Here is a 19,709-nt window from a genome sequence, read left to right as displayed (position 1 = left end):
ATCTTAGTGCTGAGTGGTACATCTACGTTCAAATTTTGCTAAAAGTACTTCAGGATACCATAGAGATACTCATCTTGGCTGCTCACTTAGATTTATTTCCAGTGTAACCACCACTGTCTACCCTCAAACTGAAAGATCTTTCTGTCCCTGAAAAGTCTGAAATACTGTTCCTATGTAAGTAATATTTAGTAAGATATTTACAATCTCACCACAGTGATCCTGTAGGGTTTCCAGGAGCATTCAGTCCAGGAAATTTCCCCCCCCCCCCCCTTTTTTTTTTTAACCTCAACCTGGGTTCTGTCATGTTTTTTTTTGAAATGAGAAATCAGTTACTGCCTTCCTGAAGTCCTATTTAAATCCCACCTCAAAAAAACTCTTCTTCCCAGGAGATACTAGTTTCTAACCTGCTGAAATAGATTATCTGAGGCCTGCCTTGAGCTTTCAGCCTTCCAGCTTTTGTTTTCTGTGAGTCCATTGTTGATTTTTGTTTTAGTGTCTTCTTTTGTTTTTAAATTGGCCATAGTATAATTTTTAAGGAAGTAGTTAATTTGACTTGTCCCAGCCTTTCCATGGTTTAAGGAGGACAAAGCATGATTTTCTTTCATGCGACCTATATAACTCAATGTGAAAAAGGCTAATTATTTGATTGTGCTCAGCTAATAAATGATTAAAAATAATTTACATGTAATGTTTTTGGTACTTTAACCAATATAGTTCAGTCCAAGACATATTTTTCAAAGACTTTATGCCTGTTTGTTTTCTAACCTTTGATGATTTTATTACAAAAGGATTGCACTTAAACTCCTTACTTAAGCTCTACTTGTTCTGAAGTAAATCCTGAGATGCCTCCAAACATCATCTTAAAACAGCACTTCATTACATTAATAATGGCATGGCTCATGTACTGAATAGGCCTCATGCACTTAAAATTGCTTTTCAGTGAATTTGAAGTACTTTCTCAATGTATTCTGTCAAAACATTTCCACTAGTCCCACTAGGTGGTGGTATTGCATATGTAATATCTAGGCTGGGAAAATAGGAACTGCTCAGAAAATAGTACATGGTTAGAAGGACTTCTAGGAATAAAGGAGTATTGAGCACATTCCTTGTTAAAGCTATTTTTTCTCATTTTGCATTTTCTTGTTCAAGCATCTTCATTCCTCTAAAGTAGCATGTATAATTTGCATTTTTTTAAGTTAATCTAGTTGATTCTCAAGTGCCAAGAGATCAAAATGGCTGTTGTGAACAGCTGCTTTAATTTACTATCCTGAAAATGCTAATTCCCTTGCTGCCACATTTGCCCTAATAATACAATTTGTGTTCCAGGATAAAATGGACCAACTCTTGCAGATGTTACAAAGTGCTGATCCATCTGATGACCAGCCAGACCTCCCAGAACTGCTTCATCTTGAGGGTAACAAAAAAGAATTAGTTTTTTCATTGTTGTTTCTCTCACTGGTAATTTTCTGTATCAACGCAGATTGAAACTAAGCTGAAACTTCTTCAGCTTCGTGTACATGTGAGAAGCATGCCTGAGAAAAGTGCCTGAGCCATAATTATCTTCTCACTTCTTGTTCCCCACATCTACGAGACCAAAGTCAAAAATGTTAACTTAAAACAAATCTACTTTTCTCTAAATAAAACTGTTTCCTAAATTATTTTCCCTTTTCAAGACACATAAATACTTAATTTGGTCATATTCATTCATAATTTTTTTCCTTCACAAGGTAGTACAGCATGAGTGGCAAAAGGAGTGTCAGGAAGATTCCATGAGAGGAAGCAGAAACACTAGAGAGATTTAGAATATACCTGTGGGTGTCCCACATGCTTTTCAGTTGCATGTGTATTTCTGGAGGAGTTGCATATTAACAAATAACTCATGGAGTGCTACAAATTATCCTACTCTTTGAGTCATTGTTCAGACTATCTCTTCATAGAGACATTATAGATCATTTTACCTAGGCTGATAGATGCACCAAAATTTTTAAAGTGGAATTTGGAAAAGGAAGAAAAGAAGCATCCTGATTATGAGACACAACATAGGCTTAAACTGACAATCCAGATGATGCCAGATTTGTTAAGAAAATGACAGTTTCTACATCTATCTAGAAGTTAAGAATTAAAAAATGCATAGGTTTCTAAACTTTTAGATATCTCCCATCTTTCCACATCCATCTGGTTCATCATCTCTGTAAATTAATCCTGTTTTAGAAAATCACATCAGCAACACGTCTGCACATATTCTTGTTCCACTAAAGAGAGGTAAAAAGAAACATGACTGGTTTTATTCTTTCAAGTCTCAAATATAGCTATAGAGGCTGTTGTCTAAGAAGCAGATTTTCTGTATCTGATCCAGGACAGAGGCAGAGAAATTAAAGGTATGCTTGTCAACCAGCCTACAGATATGGCTTACTTTAGGAATTGTTTCAAAATGCATTGTGACATCATTAAAACAATGCTGAATTTTATATTAAACAGTGGGACTGCTCCTGGAATCTGAAGGCAGTAGTGTGGTCAGATGATTATTCCCCAGCTACCTGCAACAGCACTTGCCAAACATATGACTACATATAGTTCTACAATGCTAATTCAAAATTACTTGCTCTACACTTATTTAGGCTTTGGTGAACTACTGTTTTGGACATAGGTTCTGGAAATTTTACTATAGATATGTTTTGAGTCCTTGGTTCCTACTGTGGTGGTAGATGCTGATCAACGTTTGAGGGAAAAACCACTTCATTTTCTTCTGCCATCCACATGTCCAGTCATAAAAGTCTGAGTTGGAGAGCTCATCCAAATGTATGTGTTCAGGAGCCCAGAGTTTGTGTTTGGCAGCAGAGCAGTCATCATGTTAACAGAATCTAAACAATCCTTGTCATGCCTTTTGCCACACTTCGTGCTATACATAAAAGCAGGCAGAACTTTGACAGCTTTTACATCTTTGCCCAGCATTTCTGCCAATGTATTATTGATCCCAGGTTCAAAGAAGCAGATGGGTACCTCTCATACAACTCCTCTTGCACCTGGAGTTGCCTCCAAGGAACTCAATAATGATGTCCTTTCACTTGTCATGGCTCAGATGTTTTCAGGACCTTCTGCATTTCTAATATTCTAAATTTCCCTTTCAGCTTTTGTGTCTGCTTATTTGACATTTGACAAACTCTGCCTTTTTGCTAATTAGCCATGGTTTCCTTGGCAGGTAGATGAGCCCCATGTTCTTGTGCTGAAAGGAGGCATGGGGTGTATTTTTGTTTATTTTAATGCTTTTTCATTCTGATTCTGGTAAGATTTTATGTTGTTTTTTGCACATGTCACTGGTTTAAAAGACCCCCTTCCCCCAGTTAGAATTTTAGTGAGACTAATGTGCTATTAATGTCTTTGATGTGCAGATGATTGAATCATTGCAACCAATTTTCTCCTTCATTGTTTTCATAGTCTTCTTGTAGCAAAATTGGATGAGCACGTCCTAGGTTGCAGTGCCAAATCTTCTTCCTTTAAGAAGAGATTTCAATTCACATGAGCCTTTCATGCAAAATAGTTTCACTTTTATACTTCCTGGATATTAAATGTGTTTTGTTTCATTTTACTTTTATTTTAAAATATGTTTTTTAAATTGTACCAGTACTGAAAACTTTAGCTGGGTCTCATTCTTAAATTGTTCATGACACTACCTCTGTTATTAAAAATTTTTTTACATACAGATTATAGTAATGAACTAAAAGAGAATTGGACTAGCATCTATTTCTATTTAATTTTTTTATAGCTTTCTGACTTTGCAGTATGGAAATGTTTATTATTCTGATATATTTTAATGTCTTTCTATTCTAGCAATGTGCCACCAGATGGGACCTCTCATAGATGAAAAATTGGAGGATATAGACAGGTAAAAGGAAATGTCATGTGCTTTGACTGAAATTAAAATTCATTCTTAGAAACCAGAGTTGTTACTCAATACCATCTTAATTTCTGTGAATAATGGCAAGAAAATATTGTACCATTTGACTTTCTGGCACTTGTCAAGCATCACTTCACAGTAAAAAAAAGTTACTTAACACACTTAATGAAATTACTCTGTGTTGTCTCTCCTATAATAAAGTTACCTAAATTGTAAAATGAACTGTCATATATATTTTCTAGGAAACATTCAGAACTTTCAGAGCTCAATGTTAAAGCAATGGAGGCTCTTTCTTTGTATAACAAATTGATGAATGAGGACCCAATGTATTCCATGTATGCAAAACTACAAAACCAGCAGTATTACATGCCGTCATCTGGTGTTTCTGGCTCTCAGGTATGGATGTAGCCTTTAATAGCCATTGACCTTATCAAGTTCACACTGACTGAGCAGTGTTTTCTCTTAGTTTTTTGGCACAGTATGTAAAAAAATAAAAATAAAAGTGTTTGTTTTCAGCTACAAGCTTTGGATGCTCTTCTTTTGTGGGTTCTAATGCTTTTAATGTTTTTCTGTTCAGTTCCTTTTGATCAAGGAAAAAGCCCATCCTGGGCTTTTAGTTGCATAAAATTAAAAAATAAAACTGCCAGGGCTTTGCATAGTGGGTCAAAGAAAATAAGCAACCAAAGGAGTACAATTTCTCCCTATCTACTCAGAGATAATTCAACATGAAAATGATGCTATGAAAGAATTACCATTTTTAACTTCAGTAATTTAAATGCTAAATGCTCTTCAGTGGTATATAAAAAAAAGGAAACTAAAATATTTGAGCAGTCTTTAAGTTCTAAAGTCAGATATTAAATAGCAAATTTTCTTGTATTTTATTTCTAATACTGCTTTATTTAACTTCCTAGGTTTATCCAGGGCAAACTCAAGGTAATGCATATTTGGTGGCAGGGAGTGCACAGATGGGCCCCATTCAAGGTTACAATCTTCCTCCAGAACAGCTCCCTTCTCTCAGCCAAGGCACAGTTACTCCATCTGCCAGCTCAGTAATTCCTGGTCAGCCTGCACAGACGTCTTACACAAAGTAATTTTAAATATTTTTCTATTCAACTTTAAATCAATTTAAACAGAGACTCTTTTTTAAATTACAGGAGTATAATAAACACAACTGAATGATACTTTAGTGCAATCATTTCCAGAGTGCTTTTTATTGGTGTCATGTATTTGGTAAAAATTCCTGACAAACTTAAGTTTTTTATTGTTTTTTTTTTAATTTTATATAGTTTTAAATTTTCCGTATACAAAATATGTAATTTATATAGCTCTGTGCTTTTTAATATAAAACAGAGGAAATTATACAGACATGGTTTAGTAGAATTAGTAGTAACTTTTTATATAGTTTTAATGATGAAGATTATATACTGCTCTGGCTGGCTCTGCATAATTTCTGAGTGTAAATTCTACTGCTCATTTGTCAAATATCTTACTACAGAAGAATGGGGAGAATTTTGCTCATTTTGGGAAAGTGAATGGGCTATGAATACTGACTAAAGCTTATACAGCTTGCCTAAATAAGGAAGCTGAAAGAGGCTTTTTACATTGGCTGGATGGCCAAAGATGCTAAGTTTTGGTTAAGTTACCTATATTGTGGAAAGGTTTATGGGCTTTTGTTAATTGGTTTTTGTTTGTTTGAGTTTTTTGCCTTTGTTTACTCTCTATGGAAAGTAATTTTATTCTAAAAAATTGGGAGACACATCCATCTGAGTTATTAAAGTATTTGTTAGTCTTTGTCCCCAGAGGTATTTATTTGAGATAGCAAAGCATACAATGATAAAGTGAGTTTCTGCATATTGATCCGACTTGTTTTGCTATTTAAAACAGTTTGTTGCGTTTTGTTTTTTTTTTTTTTCCATGAACAGAATGGGAGATAGATGGTATTCCATGTTGCACCTTAAAATAAATCAGAAGTACAGATACATAGTCTAATTTTAAATCCATGGGGACTGTCTACTGTATGTTTAAATCTGAGGAGTGTGTTTGAGTTTTAATGGGAATACTCATTGGCTACAGTTTTAAATATGCAATCTGTCCAGAGTTAGAAGATTTTTGTGTGTATAAATAGAACAACTGAAGAAGCAATAAAATTTTGCTGTTATGTTGATAAATTGTTTGTTAGTTCTACTTTAAATATGTTTTCTCTCATTTTTGTTGTTGTTTGGTTTTTTTCAGTGCAATGGTTGGTTCTGTTGCTGGAAGTACCTTTTCTAACCAGCCTTCAGTGTATAGTCCACCACCTGGTACTGTTGATGTTGCTGCTTATCAGAATGCTGGAACTAATATGTCCCAGGTGCCAAACTATAACTTAGCATCTACAGCTCTGCCACAGACAGCAGGCAGTCAGCAAGCACCTCCACAACAACCACAGCCTCCACCACCTCAACAAGCACAGCACAGTTACTCACAGAAGGCTCTGCTATAGGATCCAGGACTTGTGATTCCTAATCTTCTTTAACCTCTGCTAAAGGCGGTTGGCGATTCTATGAGTTCCTTCATTTAATCTCTTAAACTTTGTTTATCCTCAGCTTAATAAGAATCTCTCTTGGTGAACAAGTTCAATTTGCACTGACTTTTTAGGATTTTTTTTTAATTTTGCGGAAGAACTGATATATTTAGGAAATTTAATTCCTTTTAAAATGCCTAAAATTGGTACAAGATTATTTATGTATGGTTAAATTGGCTAGTTTGTGAAAACTCAACCATTGCAAACTGTTGTGGCATATATGTTATGTACATATAGTGTGTGATTGCAGTAGTGCCCATTTCGTATAACTATGGTGGTCATGTGAATATATTTAACACAATGTTTAAAAATAATTTGCTTTACTATTTTATTTTAATCATGAACTGACAACCATATTTCATAGTTTTGTCTAGTTTTAAGACAGATGCAATGTCTTTTTCCAGTGCAGGAAAAACAGTAATTCTGCATATCATGGTTACAATTACAAGCTAAGGTCTATATATGAATTTATAAACTTATCTAAGTTTCACTACTTCTTGAATTGAACACAAGTGTATCATGACTATTAGATAGCTTATCTACCAAAGTAAACTTGTTAACTAGTAAATAATTTGGGGGGATAACAGCAAATTATGATTCTGCTTCGGACATAATTACTAACTTAAAACTACTATTCAGAGGCTGCTAAACATGTCATGGGACCATGAAACAGAACAGCATTTTATCATGAGAAGCATGTAATTTATTTTTCCAAGTTGTTTTTTAAAATGAGAACCAGAACTGTATTCTATGTGTGTTGGTAGAGATTACACCAAAGAAAGACAGAGGAATTGATTTGAAAGAGAAACAATGGAGTTTTAAACTGGAACACACAAAGTGAATTACTCTATTTTATTCAAGTCTTCTTAATTAGAACATAGAGAATTATGGACATGTAAATCACTTTGCTGAACAAACCTTCAGGGCTTCATTATATCTCTTGTGGCCTTGCTTAACAATTTGTTCTGTTTACTGTTCTAACACAAACACTTCTGCCTTAAATGTCTGTTTCAATTTCCAGTTGTACTATTTGAGTTTATTAGCCTCCTATAATTTGAATAGTTCATGAGGCATCTCATCAAAATCCACTTTTAGGTTACTTTAAATTCTCTTCTGCAGCAACATGCATTAGCCTGTTTCAAACCCTTGTGTTCCTCAGTAACTTAGCCACATGGCTTTCTGTGGATGAGGTGCTGCAAAAGAAATGTGGTAATGGAAGGCAGCATTTCAGGTGTGCTTGAGCAGAGTTTCTTGTACCAAGACTGTTGTTACTTTGTGTTTGTATTCCATCTTGTAATGCATCCTGGTTTCATCTTTTCCAGCAGCTCTAATTTCCACTAGAGCAGTACTGGGCGGCTTCAACATCAGATCTGGTTTTAGTCCTGTGTGTATGTCAGAAGTTGTTTGTTATGTGTACTATATTTTAGTGTGATGCTTCTGGAATTAAATGTTGCAATTGTACATTATCCTATAAAATGAGCTCTGTTATCCCATGTACTCCTGCATCTGTTCACAGTTACCTAACATGCCTTTGTTTCACTATTTTAATTTACATCAGTGTTTTGCCAGATACTTTCAGATGACTGCTTTGTATAACTTCTGACTGGGGTGGTTACAAAACGTTCCCATGGTTGATCTATTCCAGTTGGGGATGTTCTAGCCAGCTGCTTGATCTAATGCTAGGATTTTCACATATTTGTTTTCTCTGAAATTTTTAAGCATCCTTGCAAACCGTCATTAATTATTTCAGTACTTGGTGTCATCAGAAAAGGCTGTGAAATTTGAAAGGAAATACTAAAGAAAAAAATAATAATCTGACATACTGTGTCATGGATGACTTTTTATGGATTAAAGAAGTGATGTCTTTAGAAAGAATTTGTAGTATAATTTAGATAGTGTTCTCTGTGTGCATTAGGTATCTTATTCCAAAATCAGATAGTCAATGTATAGAAATGTATAATTTATACACAAAAGTGAAAATAATTTTTTTATTCCATTGTTCTTAGTCCCTGATTCAAGGAAAAGCTTGAAGCATCAAGATAGTCCTTTTGTTATTAACAATTGTATTCTTAGGTTTTCATATGTTGTGTCACATGGTCCCTAATAAGGGTATGTGTTACTTCCATACAGAAATGACCCAGAAAAAATACATTTTGTTAGTCATTTGTCATTGTTTTTAAAACTTCTGAAGTTTTTCCTTGATTTACAGAAATGCTGGATCCTGGGTTTCTCATTTGAACACTGAACCCTTATGTGCATCACAGTTTTTCTGCTCTCCAACTTGCTTATTTTGGTCATTCATCCATTTTTATGAAAATTAAAATCACCTTTCATGTTCATAATGACAAAAAAAGCCACTTGCTAAAATTCAGTGCCCCTTTAAATTCAATATAATGAAAGTTGTGAAAAAACGATAGACATTTTCTATTTTCCTTCATACTTTTATTAAAGTCACTGCTCTAAGGTATCTCCTGCAGCAGGCTGGGAATTTTAGTTAACTTTGAATCAGAGTTCATTGTCTAGAACTGGTGGAGCAGGTCACTAGAATTTTAGGTTCTGAGTCATTAGTGTTTCTCTTGCAACCTACATTTTCCATTTCAAGTGCAATTTTTGGATTAAATTAAATTTGGAGCTGCATTACTTCATGTTGGTTTTTTTAATCAGAAAATATCTTTCTGCTTGATTGTGCCCTGTATGCTTGATACTCTGAAGTGATGCCTTCTCCTACTTTGCTAGATGCTGTCACTGCATGAATTCCTGCAGTCATCCTCTCATATTCTCTCTTACAGCTTAGAAATGATACTTCAATTCTCCTCCTCTCTGCTGGTTTGCTATCATGAACCTGGAGATGCCATTGCTGGTGCTTCTCTGCTATGATTGATTCTCAGATTCCTTGTTCATGCATTGTTTTGACCAAGTTCACTTATGTTCTACCTTATTATGGTGTTGAACACTGAAATGATAGTGAGCAGGGGAAAGCACACGTACAGCGACTGTGTGGAAAAGCTTTTTAGCAATTAAATAAAGTGTCAGAATGTAAACTGTTTGAAAGTAAGGAATCGTTGGAAATGTTATTCATGTTCCAACAGAAGACCTGATTTTTGAATGTCTTGTTTTTTTACATGTAAATTGTCAGTTTAAGGCTAAAATGTCTTCCAGATAGTTTGTATAACCCTTTTTTACTTAACCCATTCTTTAAGGAATACAAAAATGCTAATTGACTTCAGAAGGGGCATTTCAGTGTCTTGGTTGGCATGAATTGGAGCAAACTCTGGAAAGTGCCTTCTGTGCATTTCACTTTTATGAGCAAAATTTTTTTTAGCCATGTGTACCATCCCAATTTATGTGGGCACAACAAATGTGTCAAGATTTACTGTAAAACCTCCCAAGAAAAATACTGGGGTACTATGTTAAAATTTTCTGTATTGACGTCATGGCAGTGGGTGCCAGAGTGTGCAGCTGCAGGAACAGTCACAATATATTTGCCCAACTCTGTTTAGTAACTGGTGCTGTGTAGATGTGTCTGTAATGTCATTGGCCAAAGCACATAGCAGTAAAAAGGAGCAAAATGTAAGAATTCCTGCATGTTTATCAACAAGTGTGGAGCAGCATACTGCCCTCATGTCACAGTATTTATGTCAAAATGCTGTTCGTGAATTTTGAGGCAGGGAGAACTAAATAAATTTGAGCTTCAGAAAATTCTGCCAGATTGCAAATGGTTAGATGTAACAGAGATGGATTTTCTTTTAATACCATATACATATTTTGCTGATCGCTCTAGGCTGCTACTATAGTTCTCTGATTTCCTCTAGATGGCAGGAGCATCAGATTTACACTGGAGAACTGCTTAATACCTCATTCTCCATTTTTTTTAGTGTTTTCTCTAATATAACTTTATTTTTCACTCATATTTTTAAGATATCTGTGCAGTCTTTATATACAAAGGTCTTGTCTTATTTCTTCTCTGCTGGGGTTCACAGAATGAGAAAGGCATCTCTAGTTAGAGCAGCTACACTGGCACTTTGAATTACACAACTGCACCTTCCTTTGGAGAACATGTATTATCCCTTTTGAAGAACAAGGAGCATAATTTTTCCAGTTAAGAACTGGAAGAGTTATTTTTAAAGATAAAGGTAGAATAAAAGTTGCAAAAACCTTCATTGCCAACAGAAGGCGGCAGAATCATTTTTTACTCTGTTATTCAACCTTAGTAAAGCTGATCAACTCCACACTACAGCTACTCCTTTATCATTTTCAGCTGCAGTGAATACACTGTCATTCATACATACACTGTCCAACACCATAGGAAAACATAGAGAAAGCCTTGACATTTGAACTTTTGCTTCAGTATGTAAAAAACACTACGAACATCTTTGAAGCCTTGTTTCTTAAATTAGGATGGTTGTGTTTAAAAACATTCCATTTGCTACTATGTAAATTGCAGATCTAAAATTCCCTTGTCATGCTGCTTCCTTGGAAGAAAGGTGGTAGCAGTTTTTGTTCTATCCTGCATGTTCTTCTGGAATCCAAATATTTTTTGTCTATGTCATAAAAAATAAAAAACTGCTGCAGTCTGCTTTGGTTTTAATAAAGTGTACACAGTAGCAAAGTGCATTTTTGTTTGGCTTTGTTTGTTTTGATGTTCCCTTTGATGTTGGCATATGTATATATTTAGATATACTGCACTGTTGTACAAGAATTGTTTTAGTAAATAACACTATTTGTAAAAACTGTTAATTGTTTTTGGTATGAATGCAAAATATTAAAGTTGAAGTATTTAGTTCATTATGTTGCAAAGTCAATTTATAAATTTTATAGAAGAATATTCTGAAAAGGACTTCTTTTGCTGGAAAGACTTAGAGATACAGGAAGCAAGAAGTACTTACATTTTCTGGTTTCAGATGGGGTGGAGGTGGGTCTTTCTCTGTTCTGGTCGGGGAGGATTTGTAGGTGTTTTGTTCTTGTTTGATGTTTACACATAAATTACATTATATTTTTAAACACAATCTCTCATTGATTTCCTTCAGTTAACCCAGATAATCCATTGTAGATCTTATTTCAAGTATGCTGCATGTCCTCTATCTTTTGGTAAATACAGCATCAGTATTTTAAAGGGATTTTAAAGAACAAATGGAAACAATTGTGTCTGTACTGTCTGATGTATATATTTGGTTACAGATGATTAAGCTGATTGTATGGTAGCTTGACAGTTCATTCCATTTCTGATGACAGCAACACAAAGTAGTATAGAACCTGGTGTTTTGATCAGTGTGAAATGTCTTGAAGATCAGGCTAAAACCTGGTTTGTGAATCTTTAAGTGCTGTCAGAATTGAAGCTTAATAGACTTGACAGCTGTATGCTGTGTTCTTAAAACAATGATAAGCATAAATTTCTTGCTTAAATTGATGTAGACACCATGCATAGGACTTTGGGAGCAGTGGGCAGCAGTATCAGTTTGCCTGTTCTTAGGGTGTCTTCTTAAAAATGTGAGCCAAATCCCTTAGAAGAAGAGGTTATGTGGATTGTGGGTTGGTTCACTAGGATAATTCATGTCTTTCAAGAGAATGTCTATTCAGTTGACAGAATTAAAAGTTCTGCAGATTGTGTAGAAATGAACTTGTTCTGTTTTGGATCAAGGAGAGGCAATTAATATTGAGTTTTCTTTACTGCCTATCTCTTTTAGGTAGAAAGCATTTCTGTTGGGATGCCTATGATAAAAATAGATTTTGGGAGTTTGTTTCGTAGTATTTAATGTTTATTGTAAAATCTGTTGCCATGAACCTGGGCAAGAGATAATATAAGCATGAAGTCTGTATTTAAGGAGCTGGAACCAACTCTTAAACTTTTGAAGAACTGGTTCATATACAATCTCTCTTCATAGCACTCACTTCATATCATATTTATGAAGATGGAGAACTTAATGAATGGTCTTATTACTCTAACTAGTTTTTGAAATCTTATTCTACTATGTTGCAGGACAAAGATTTTTCTCTCTCACAATATTTTTAAATTTAAATTTTTAGATTATTTTAAGTCAAGATTGTTTTTGTTGATATTGATTGTGATCTATGTTTTAAGTGAGAAATGAGAATTAAGCCATTATGAGAGAACCTTTAGGAGAACTTTCACTGATTAAGGCTGATTTGTACTTTTTAAAATTCACATCAACTCTGGGAGTGTATACGGGCAACACACACTAATGCAGATAATCATATAGGGCTAAAAAACCCATGTATTTTTAGCATACAAATATGGAATGTGGTGGTTGTGTCACCTAATATTTTGCTTTGGCTTTGCTTAACCCTGTTCAGCATGAGTTTGAGTCCTTCTGCATGCAGCTTTGATTGCTAACAAACAGTGCAGCTTGGTGCCTATGCCCCATGTTCCCATGCTGCTGACATCCATTGCCTTAGCAGCTGTGCTTCGGAGCCCTGTAGAGGAGCAGAACACAGCAGCAAGGTGGAGGGAGGGTGCTTGGCAGAGCCTGTTGTCATTGGGACACTGCTCAGTACCACAAACTGGCTGGTCAGTGTCTCTGTTTATCACTTTCTGGCTACAGAAAGCATACATAGCAAGGAATGGAAGCCTTCAATACATACATACCTGGACCACTCACAGTTCTGAAGCTTGATTTACTAATGACACTCTGACTGCTACTGAAATCACACTGGAATCTATTTCTGGCCCATTGTGATGGCTCAACCCTGTTGACTCATGCATCGTCAGGTATTTGTGGATTATGCAGATGTGGTTTATTTTGCAATCTGTGTGTCAGACTGTCCCAGATTACTGTGCTTTTTAAAGGAGTGTGAACATTTAGTTCCCTTGGTTTTAATGGCTTTTAGACTTGTGAAAATTTCCCCCAATTAGTTTTTTTCTTTGCCTTGTGAAACACTGTCATAGCTGATGCTGAAGAATGGTTAGGCAAATCCTTCAGCAAAAATCATATGGCCTGAGGATTTATAGGTAATACAATGACTTTCATTAAAAAAGGGGAGTCTCCAGAGAATAGCAGAGAAGTCATGGTTCTCTGAACCTGAGTTAACACAGGGTCAGGAGCAAGCATCTCACTGAAATGTGATATTGAAACTTTCAGATAAGATGGTTGGGTTCTTTTTCAGAGAAATCATGGGTAGTGTCTAAAAAACTTCTTAGGGGTGTGTTTGTTCAGAGAACTCCCTTTCTCCCTGGTGGGGTGAGGCAAAACAATTAGTGAAGAATTTTTGTTTTATTCAAGTCCACAATCTAACATTTTAGCCAGTTTCTTGCAGCTTCTCTGGAGTCATGATTTATATTATCTGATTGTCTGGCTAATGACACTCCACTATATCCACTGGGATATTGCATTAGCAATTTTTAAACCTCTTCCTGCTCACTTAAGTATAAAGTAGGTGATTTTAATTTAGTAGTTTATTTTAGTAAGCTTGTTCTCTCAAAACAGACATGCTTTCTACTCAAGCACTTCTTATCTTCAGGATAATCAAGGCCTTTTGTAAATGTTGGCTGTTCCTTCCAAGGTTTCAGAGTCCCACTGACCACTTCAGGGGGCAGCTATGTGTCCTAGTTGCTCAGACCAGTTCCTGATTACCTCTTCCAAGAGATAGACTCCTTGAATTTGTACATCCATGGGGCTCATTTTGACACCAGGTTTGTTCCAAAGCTTTCTTTATTCAAGACAGACAGTAGGTAGCATGAAACAATTTTGTATATCTGTGAACAGCACTGAGATGAGCAGCATTTAGTGGACTCCTGTACTGCAGTAGCAATGCAGAAAGTCCAAATCCCAGCTCTCCTCTATGTATGTATTCAATCAGTTTCATGTAGTCTATGTATTTCCTAATGGTTATCTCCTTTCAAATGCTTTCCATACTTGATCCTTACAGCAAGCATGCCCAGAAATACTAATGGTTAATCATAAATCTAATTAATTTCATATATACACATATATGCAATCTCTCTCTCTTGGGATATTTCTAGTCTGCAGATTGTCCTTCCACATAATGCAGAAATCTTACGGAGCCTTTTACCTTGTTTTCTGAAATGCAGACAGTCCTGATCTTTAACCTCTGAAGCAGTGTCCCTCATCACTGGTTCAGTCACACAATTGCTGGAACTGGGCTTTGTATTTTTCATGTTTCTGCAATATCCCTTTGGCCTATCGAGTATTCTTTTCACAGCACCTTGCCATTAATTTGGGATCATTGCTTTCTTACTTTATTTTCTCTTCATCAGTGGTGCAGTTTCATCAAGGGAATTGGCCAGATTTCAACCCAGGAAAGAAGCACCTCTATTCTTGGGGATTGAAGTTTGGTTCCAAGTTGTTTAATGATACATTCTGGCAGCTCCATCCTACTTGCTAATTTTATTCATTGCAGGATTCAGAAACACAAATACTGTAGTATGTGTGGCAAGTCCATCATAAAATTTTATGAGTAATTTTCTGTGAGAACACACAGAGGAACTATGTGTTCCTTTCGAGATTCACAAAATCATAGAATGGTCTGGGTGGAAAGGGACCTTAAAGATTATCTAGTTCCAAACCTCCTGTCATGGACAGAGACAACTTCCACTTTCTCAGAACCACATTCAGCCTGGCCTTGAACACTTTCAGGGATGGGGTATCCACAACTTTCCTGGATGTGCTCTTAACTGTTGGTAAGAACTGTTATTGCATTGCAATACAGTTTCACATGCAGGCAGCAGTCAGGTAAAAGCAGTGTTGATCTCCTACATGTTCAATTTCATTTTTATAATGTTCTACTGCTGCATTAAGGAATATGATCTCCTGGCTCATCACTGCCAGATCAGTTTTTATCAGCAACCCTACTGCATGTTCCATAACAGTAAATCCTGTAGGCTTAAAATCTTTCTTATCAACAAAGTCAGAAAAAAGTCTCCCTTTCATGATTCCTTCTTAAACTCTGGGATCCTTCAGGACAGCTGTAGCATTGTCTACATATTCACAGAATATTTAAGCTTGCCTTGTACTCAGAGTTTACTAGAGTTTACTAGGATATCAAAAATTGTCTCTACTTTTTTTTCCACTGGTGTTACAAAGTCCTTTGGAAAATAAAGGACTTGGCCCCTGAGGTACAATAGTCTTGGGTTAATTTCTCTTAAAAATAATAATCAGTTTTGCATAAGATCAGTATCTGCAGCACAAGACTAAAGAGATTGTATTTCATTTGAGAAAGTTGGTAAGAAAGGATCTTTGTCTTCTTTGGTAGAAGAATGCTGTTTTCAGGTGTTGATATAGATGTCACATTTTGGCATATGCTTTGCCTGGATAGTAATCTTTCCCTCACAGAGTTCTCAATCTTTCAGTGATTGTGACTCCCAGTGCAAAACTGTAAGGAGTGTTGTGCTGTTAAATGGATCTTGACTACAGATTCAGTCTCTCATAATTACCCATAAATACTTTGTCTGAATTTCTCAGCTGAACTCAACTTGACAGGCTATCCATAGCTTGTTACAGGTTTTAAGTCTTTTCTTTTCTTTGTAACATTTGTGTGTCTTGCAGAAAGGAACAGAAGAGGCAGCTGTTGAAGGTAACTGGCAAAACATGGAATGTACTAGTCAATGTTTTTGGGTAATGTTCTACTTTGGAATAGCAATGACAAGCAAGAGACCATCATGAAACGGTTTTAGTCCCTATTCTTACTGATTTCCTGTCAAATGTGGCTTCACTTTGAGCATGACAAGTGGGGCAGGGTATCTAGGAACTGAGAAAGGTGGAGAGGTTGAAAGAAAAAAGCAAGAGAGAACTTGAGGTGAATGATGCAATTAGGAGAGACAAAGAAGGATGAAGACTTTGTGCAAACAAATGAGTCTTTAGCAATAAAGCTTGGTTTGTAGGAGGACACACATGCTTTGTACAGAGAGGATTCATCCAGGATTCATCATAGAAACCCCCAGTTTCTGTAAACCAAGCAGTATTTTAAGTCTGTATCAAAAGTAAATCAGGTCTGTGAGTATAATCAAAATTCTGATTGGCATGTTCTGTAATTTCAAGAGACTTACAGAAGTTTTCTATTTTGGGTGCATTAGTTAAACATCTCACCCAGAAGAATTATTAAAACAAACAAAATTTAAGGATGTTTAGGGCAAGCCTTTTTGGACCATGTTTTGACTCCAGTGGCATGCAATATCTTGAGCACTCAATGTTCACCTTCAGTTGTTTATATTTGCACTGAGTAGTTTGTAGAGACAATCAGATTTTATGATTTATGAAGCTCTTCAGCTTTCTTCCCCCCCTATACCTATGTTTTCTGTTTGCTACTTGGGTCTCAGCTTTAAAAGTGTAAAGGAAGCTCAGGATGTATATGTGGAACATGGTTTACTATATCCTGCTTTGCTTTGCTGATTTGGTTTCCTGTGAAAACTGATGGATCAGCTCCCTTCTGGTCATAGATAACCGGCAGGAAGAGCTGCCAGGACTCCTAAGAAGAATAGTCCATTAAAATCCTGCATGCAGAACAGAGCTGAAGTGAGTATTTTTATTTTAGGAAGAAAAAGCAAATGTCATGTTTTGATACTGTAGAAGGAAGCTATTCTCAGAAAATACAGATATTTTGCATTGTTCATGATTTCAAACCCATTACTCTACAGAAAGCTTAGATAAGGTGACAATGTCAGAATGAAACACAGAGAGGATGAAGCTGTTTTCTCGTGGCTGTCTGGGTTGTTTGGCAGGCTGCCACAGTGGGGCTGCCTGAGCAGCTGCACACTGCCCTGGGGGAAACAACAAATGGCACAGTTGCTGCTGTACCTTCAGAAACAGACTCTGAGATTCTCTGGTACTGAATGCTGCAGATATCTAATTTCTGGTGGAGGTAACCTAGTTTGGGTTTAAATGCAGATGGCATAGCTGGCTACTAATCAGTGAAAATTTGGTTTGTTTTATTTAGGAACTCTCACAGTGCTTGAAATAAAAGAATTAATTTGAAATATTTAAAAGTTTCTTGTATGAAATAGTGGAGATGGAAAATTGTAGAAAAGATATTGACAAAATAAGTTTCAGAAAAGTCAAATACCTACCTTATCAGGAAACTATTCTTAACCTACCAGAGTAATTATTTTCATTTGATATTTTTTCTTTTTTAACTGCCATTTAATCAGTCTTGCGACTTCACATTCAGGATTAAGCTAACATCCAGGTTTCATATTTTCAAAGTTATTATACTTCACTCCCACTGAAATGAGGCATCAAAATAAATTTGCCACAACTGTTGCTGATCTCTTGCTATTAGCCAAGGCACCAGGAAAGGCAGATACCAAATCCAAAGTGTCTGGTTTGGGATTCTTTCTATGGAAATACCAACAGAAATTGGAGTATAGCCCACCCACAGACAATCTGTATCTGTATGAAAACAGGAGATGAAGCTCTCCTGGTAAAAGAACTGCTGCTATTTGGTCAAACAGGAGGTACAGGACTATTTTGTAGGAGAGATGGGGAGATTGTATGAGGCTCCTCAGCCCTGTAGTGCTGTCAATATCCCCGTGTGTGAGGGCTGGTCTCCGCTGCTGGTGCAAAAAAGGATATAATAATCACAGAAAATACTGTGAAAGTATTGTATCCTGAATAGTTTTATTGGACAGGACATTTTCCAAGTAGGACCCAGGTGCTGCTGCCTTCTGTTTTGGTCTTTGATGTGGTTTTCAGACCCACCTGGCTCCCTGCTCCTCTGAAGGAAGCTTTCATTATTGTATTTAACTGCTCCATCTGCCAACAAGTTTTATCATGATGGAACCATCTCACCCAGGAGTTGCCATCATCCTGCAACTATTGATAGACCTTCACAGGACGCTACACCAGCATGCCTTAAACTGGAGAAATGAGGCATGTGGTGACTGCCATGTACCATGAACATGCAGGAAAATGGAATCTGAGTCCCTTACTCAGGTGCTTCTGGCCTGAGAAATTTCAGTACTGGTTCACCCAGCACTTTTCAGGTGGCAGGTGTTTCAGGGTGGTGTAGTGCTTACATGTATTTAACATATTTTATTAACTGTAACATTTTTCCTTAACTTTGGAGCTAAAAAAAAATTTCAAGGCAAGACTGGTGAATTTCACAGAAATTTATTATCTACAGGCTTAGACTGCCCCCTTTTACATCACCAAAACTTCATAAGAGGAAGAGAGCCACTTAAACTTCTCTTTTCTCTTTATCTTGTCCCACTAAGCCTTGTGCAGGAGACACTATATCAAGAAGAAGTGCTAAACTCTTGATCTCTTGGAGCCACACTGCCCTGAAGTTCAGTTACAGAGGAGTAGACAGAGGAAAAGTTGAAAAAGTTCATTATTAGAACTCCAGCAGGCTCCTGAGATCCAGGGAAGGATTAAGCCCCAAAATGTGCTTTATACCAGTCCCAGCTTTGTGTTTCAGTGTGTGCCTTCTCACAGCAGCACTCAGCAGCACCACAGCTCCTCCTCACCTCCAGCAGCTCTGCTCCCTCTACCAGAGCTTCTCCCACACACCAGGTGGTACCAGCCTCCCTCCCTCTTAGCCCTGTCTCACAGGTCACCCTCCTTCACACACAGCTCTTTAGGCAGCAATCTACAGGTTTTTTACATGGCCTTTATTTCACTGGGAGTAGGCTGGGGGAGAACAGTTTTGAGATTCTCATCCACTTTTTGGCTCATAAGTTTCATTATATTGAGTATTCAATATATATTTCACCCCATATACTTCTCTAGTAAAGGGAAGGAGGTAGTAAGTGTGTCATTTGAAGGATGAGTTAAGCATGGGATTATGAGGCTGGGTACCTGGACTGGGCTTTATGCTCAGCTGTGGGTGCTCATGGGGCTGGTGTTGTTCCTGGGTGATGCTGCAGTGACAGGACTCGTGCTGCAGGTCTGAAATGCTCTGTGGGAGGCAGCCCTGGCTCTGCACACACCTGATGCAGCCTGCTGAGCTCTAAGGGTCACCCTGCTTGTGAAGCCAGCATGACAATCACTCTCCAAACAAATCCGATGAGCTGCATCTGAGTGCATAATCAATTTTGGACTAAACAAAGTGACATTATTTGGCGACTAAATAATGTCAAATAAAAAACATGATTGTCACTCTTGGCCATAGGAGAGACAAACCCAGCACGTTTATGAGTAAAGCAGAAGGTGAGCTGTAGTGGGACAGGGGCCATCTCATGGTGCTGGAGCTGGCCAAAGGGGAAGTCACTGAGGCATGGAAATTCTATTCTGTTCTGCAGGAGATATTGCCAAAATAATAATCCAGTTGTTGAAATTAGAA

At 36.8% G+C, this 19,709-nt stretch overlaps 1 protein-coding gene across 1 annotated transcript in view; it reads left to right on the top strand.

Annotated features, from left to right (window-relative positions):
- Positions 1-8,811, top strand: part of STAM (signal transducing adaptor molecule) — a 30,568-nt gene extending 21,757 nt beyond the window's left edge. Inside the window, exons 10-14 of the mRNA XM_030967829.1 lie at positions 1,327-1,414; positions 3,829-3,883; positions 4,138-4,291; positions 4,807-4,982; positions 6,128-8,811. Of these exons, the coding sequence (XP_030823689.1) occupies positions 1,327-1,414; positions 3,829-3,883; positions 4,138-4,291; positions 4,807-4,982; positions 6,128-6,377 (723 nt within the window). The 3' untranslated portion in view covers positions 6,378-8,811. The remainder of the gene's footprint in view (positions 1-1,326; positions 1,415-3,828; positions 3,884-4,137; positions 4,292-4,806; positions 4,983-6,127) is intronic.
- Positions 8,812-19,709: the final 10,898 nt, after the last annotated feature.

This window comes from Camarhynchus parvulus, chromosome 2, assembly GCF_901933205.1.
Source record: "Camarhynchus parvulus chromosome 2, STF_HiC, whole genome shotgun sequence".
NCBI lineage: Eukaryota > Metazoa > Chordata > Aves > Passeriformes > Thraupidae > Camarhynchus > Camarhynchus parvulus.
This window is presented reverse-complemented; position numbering and strand designations above follow the sequence as displayed.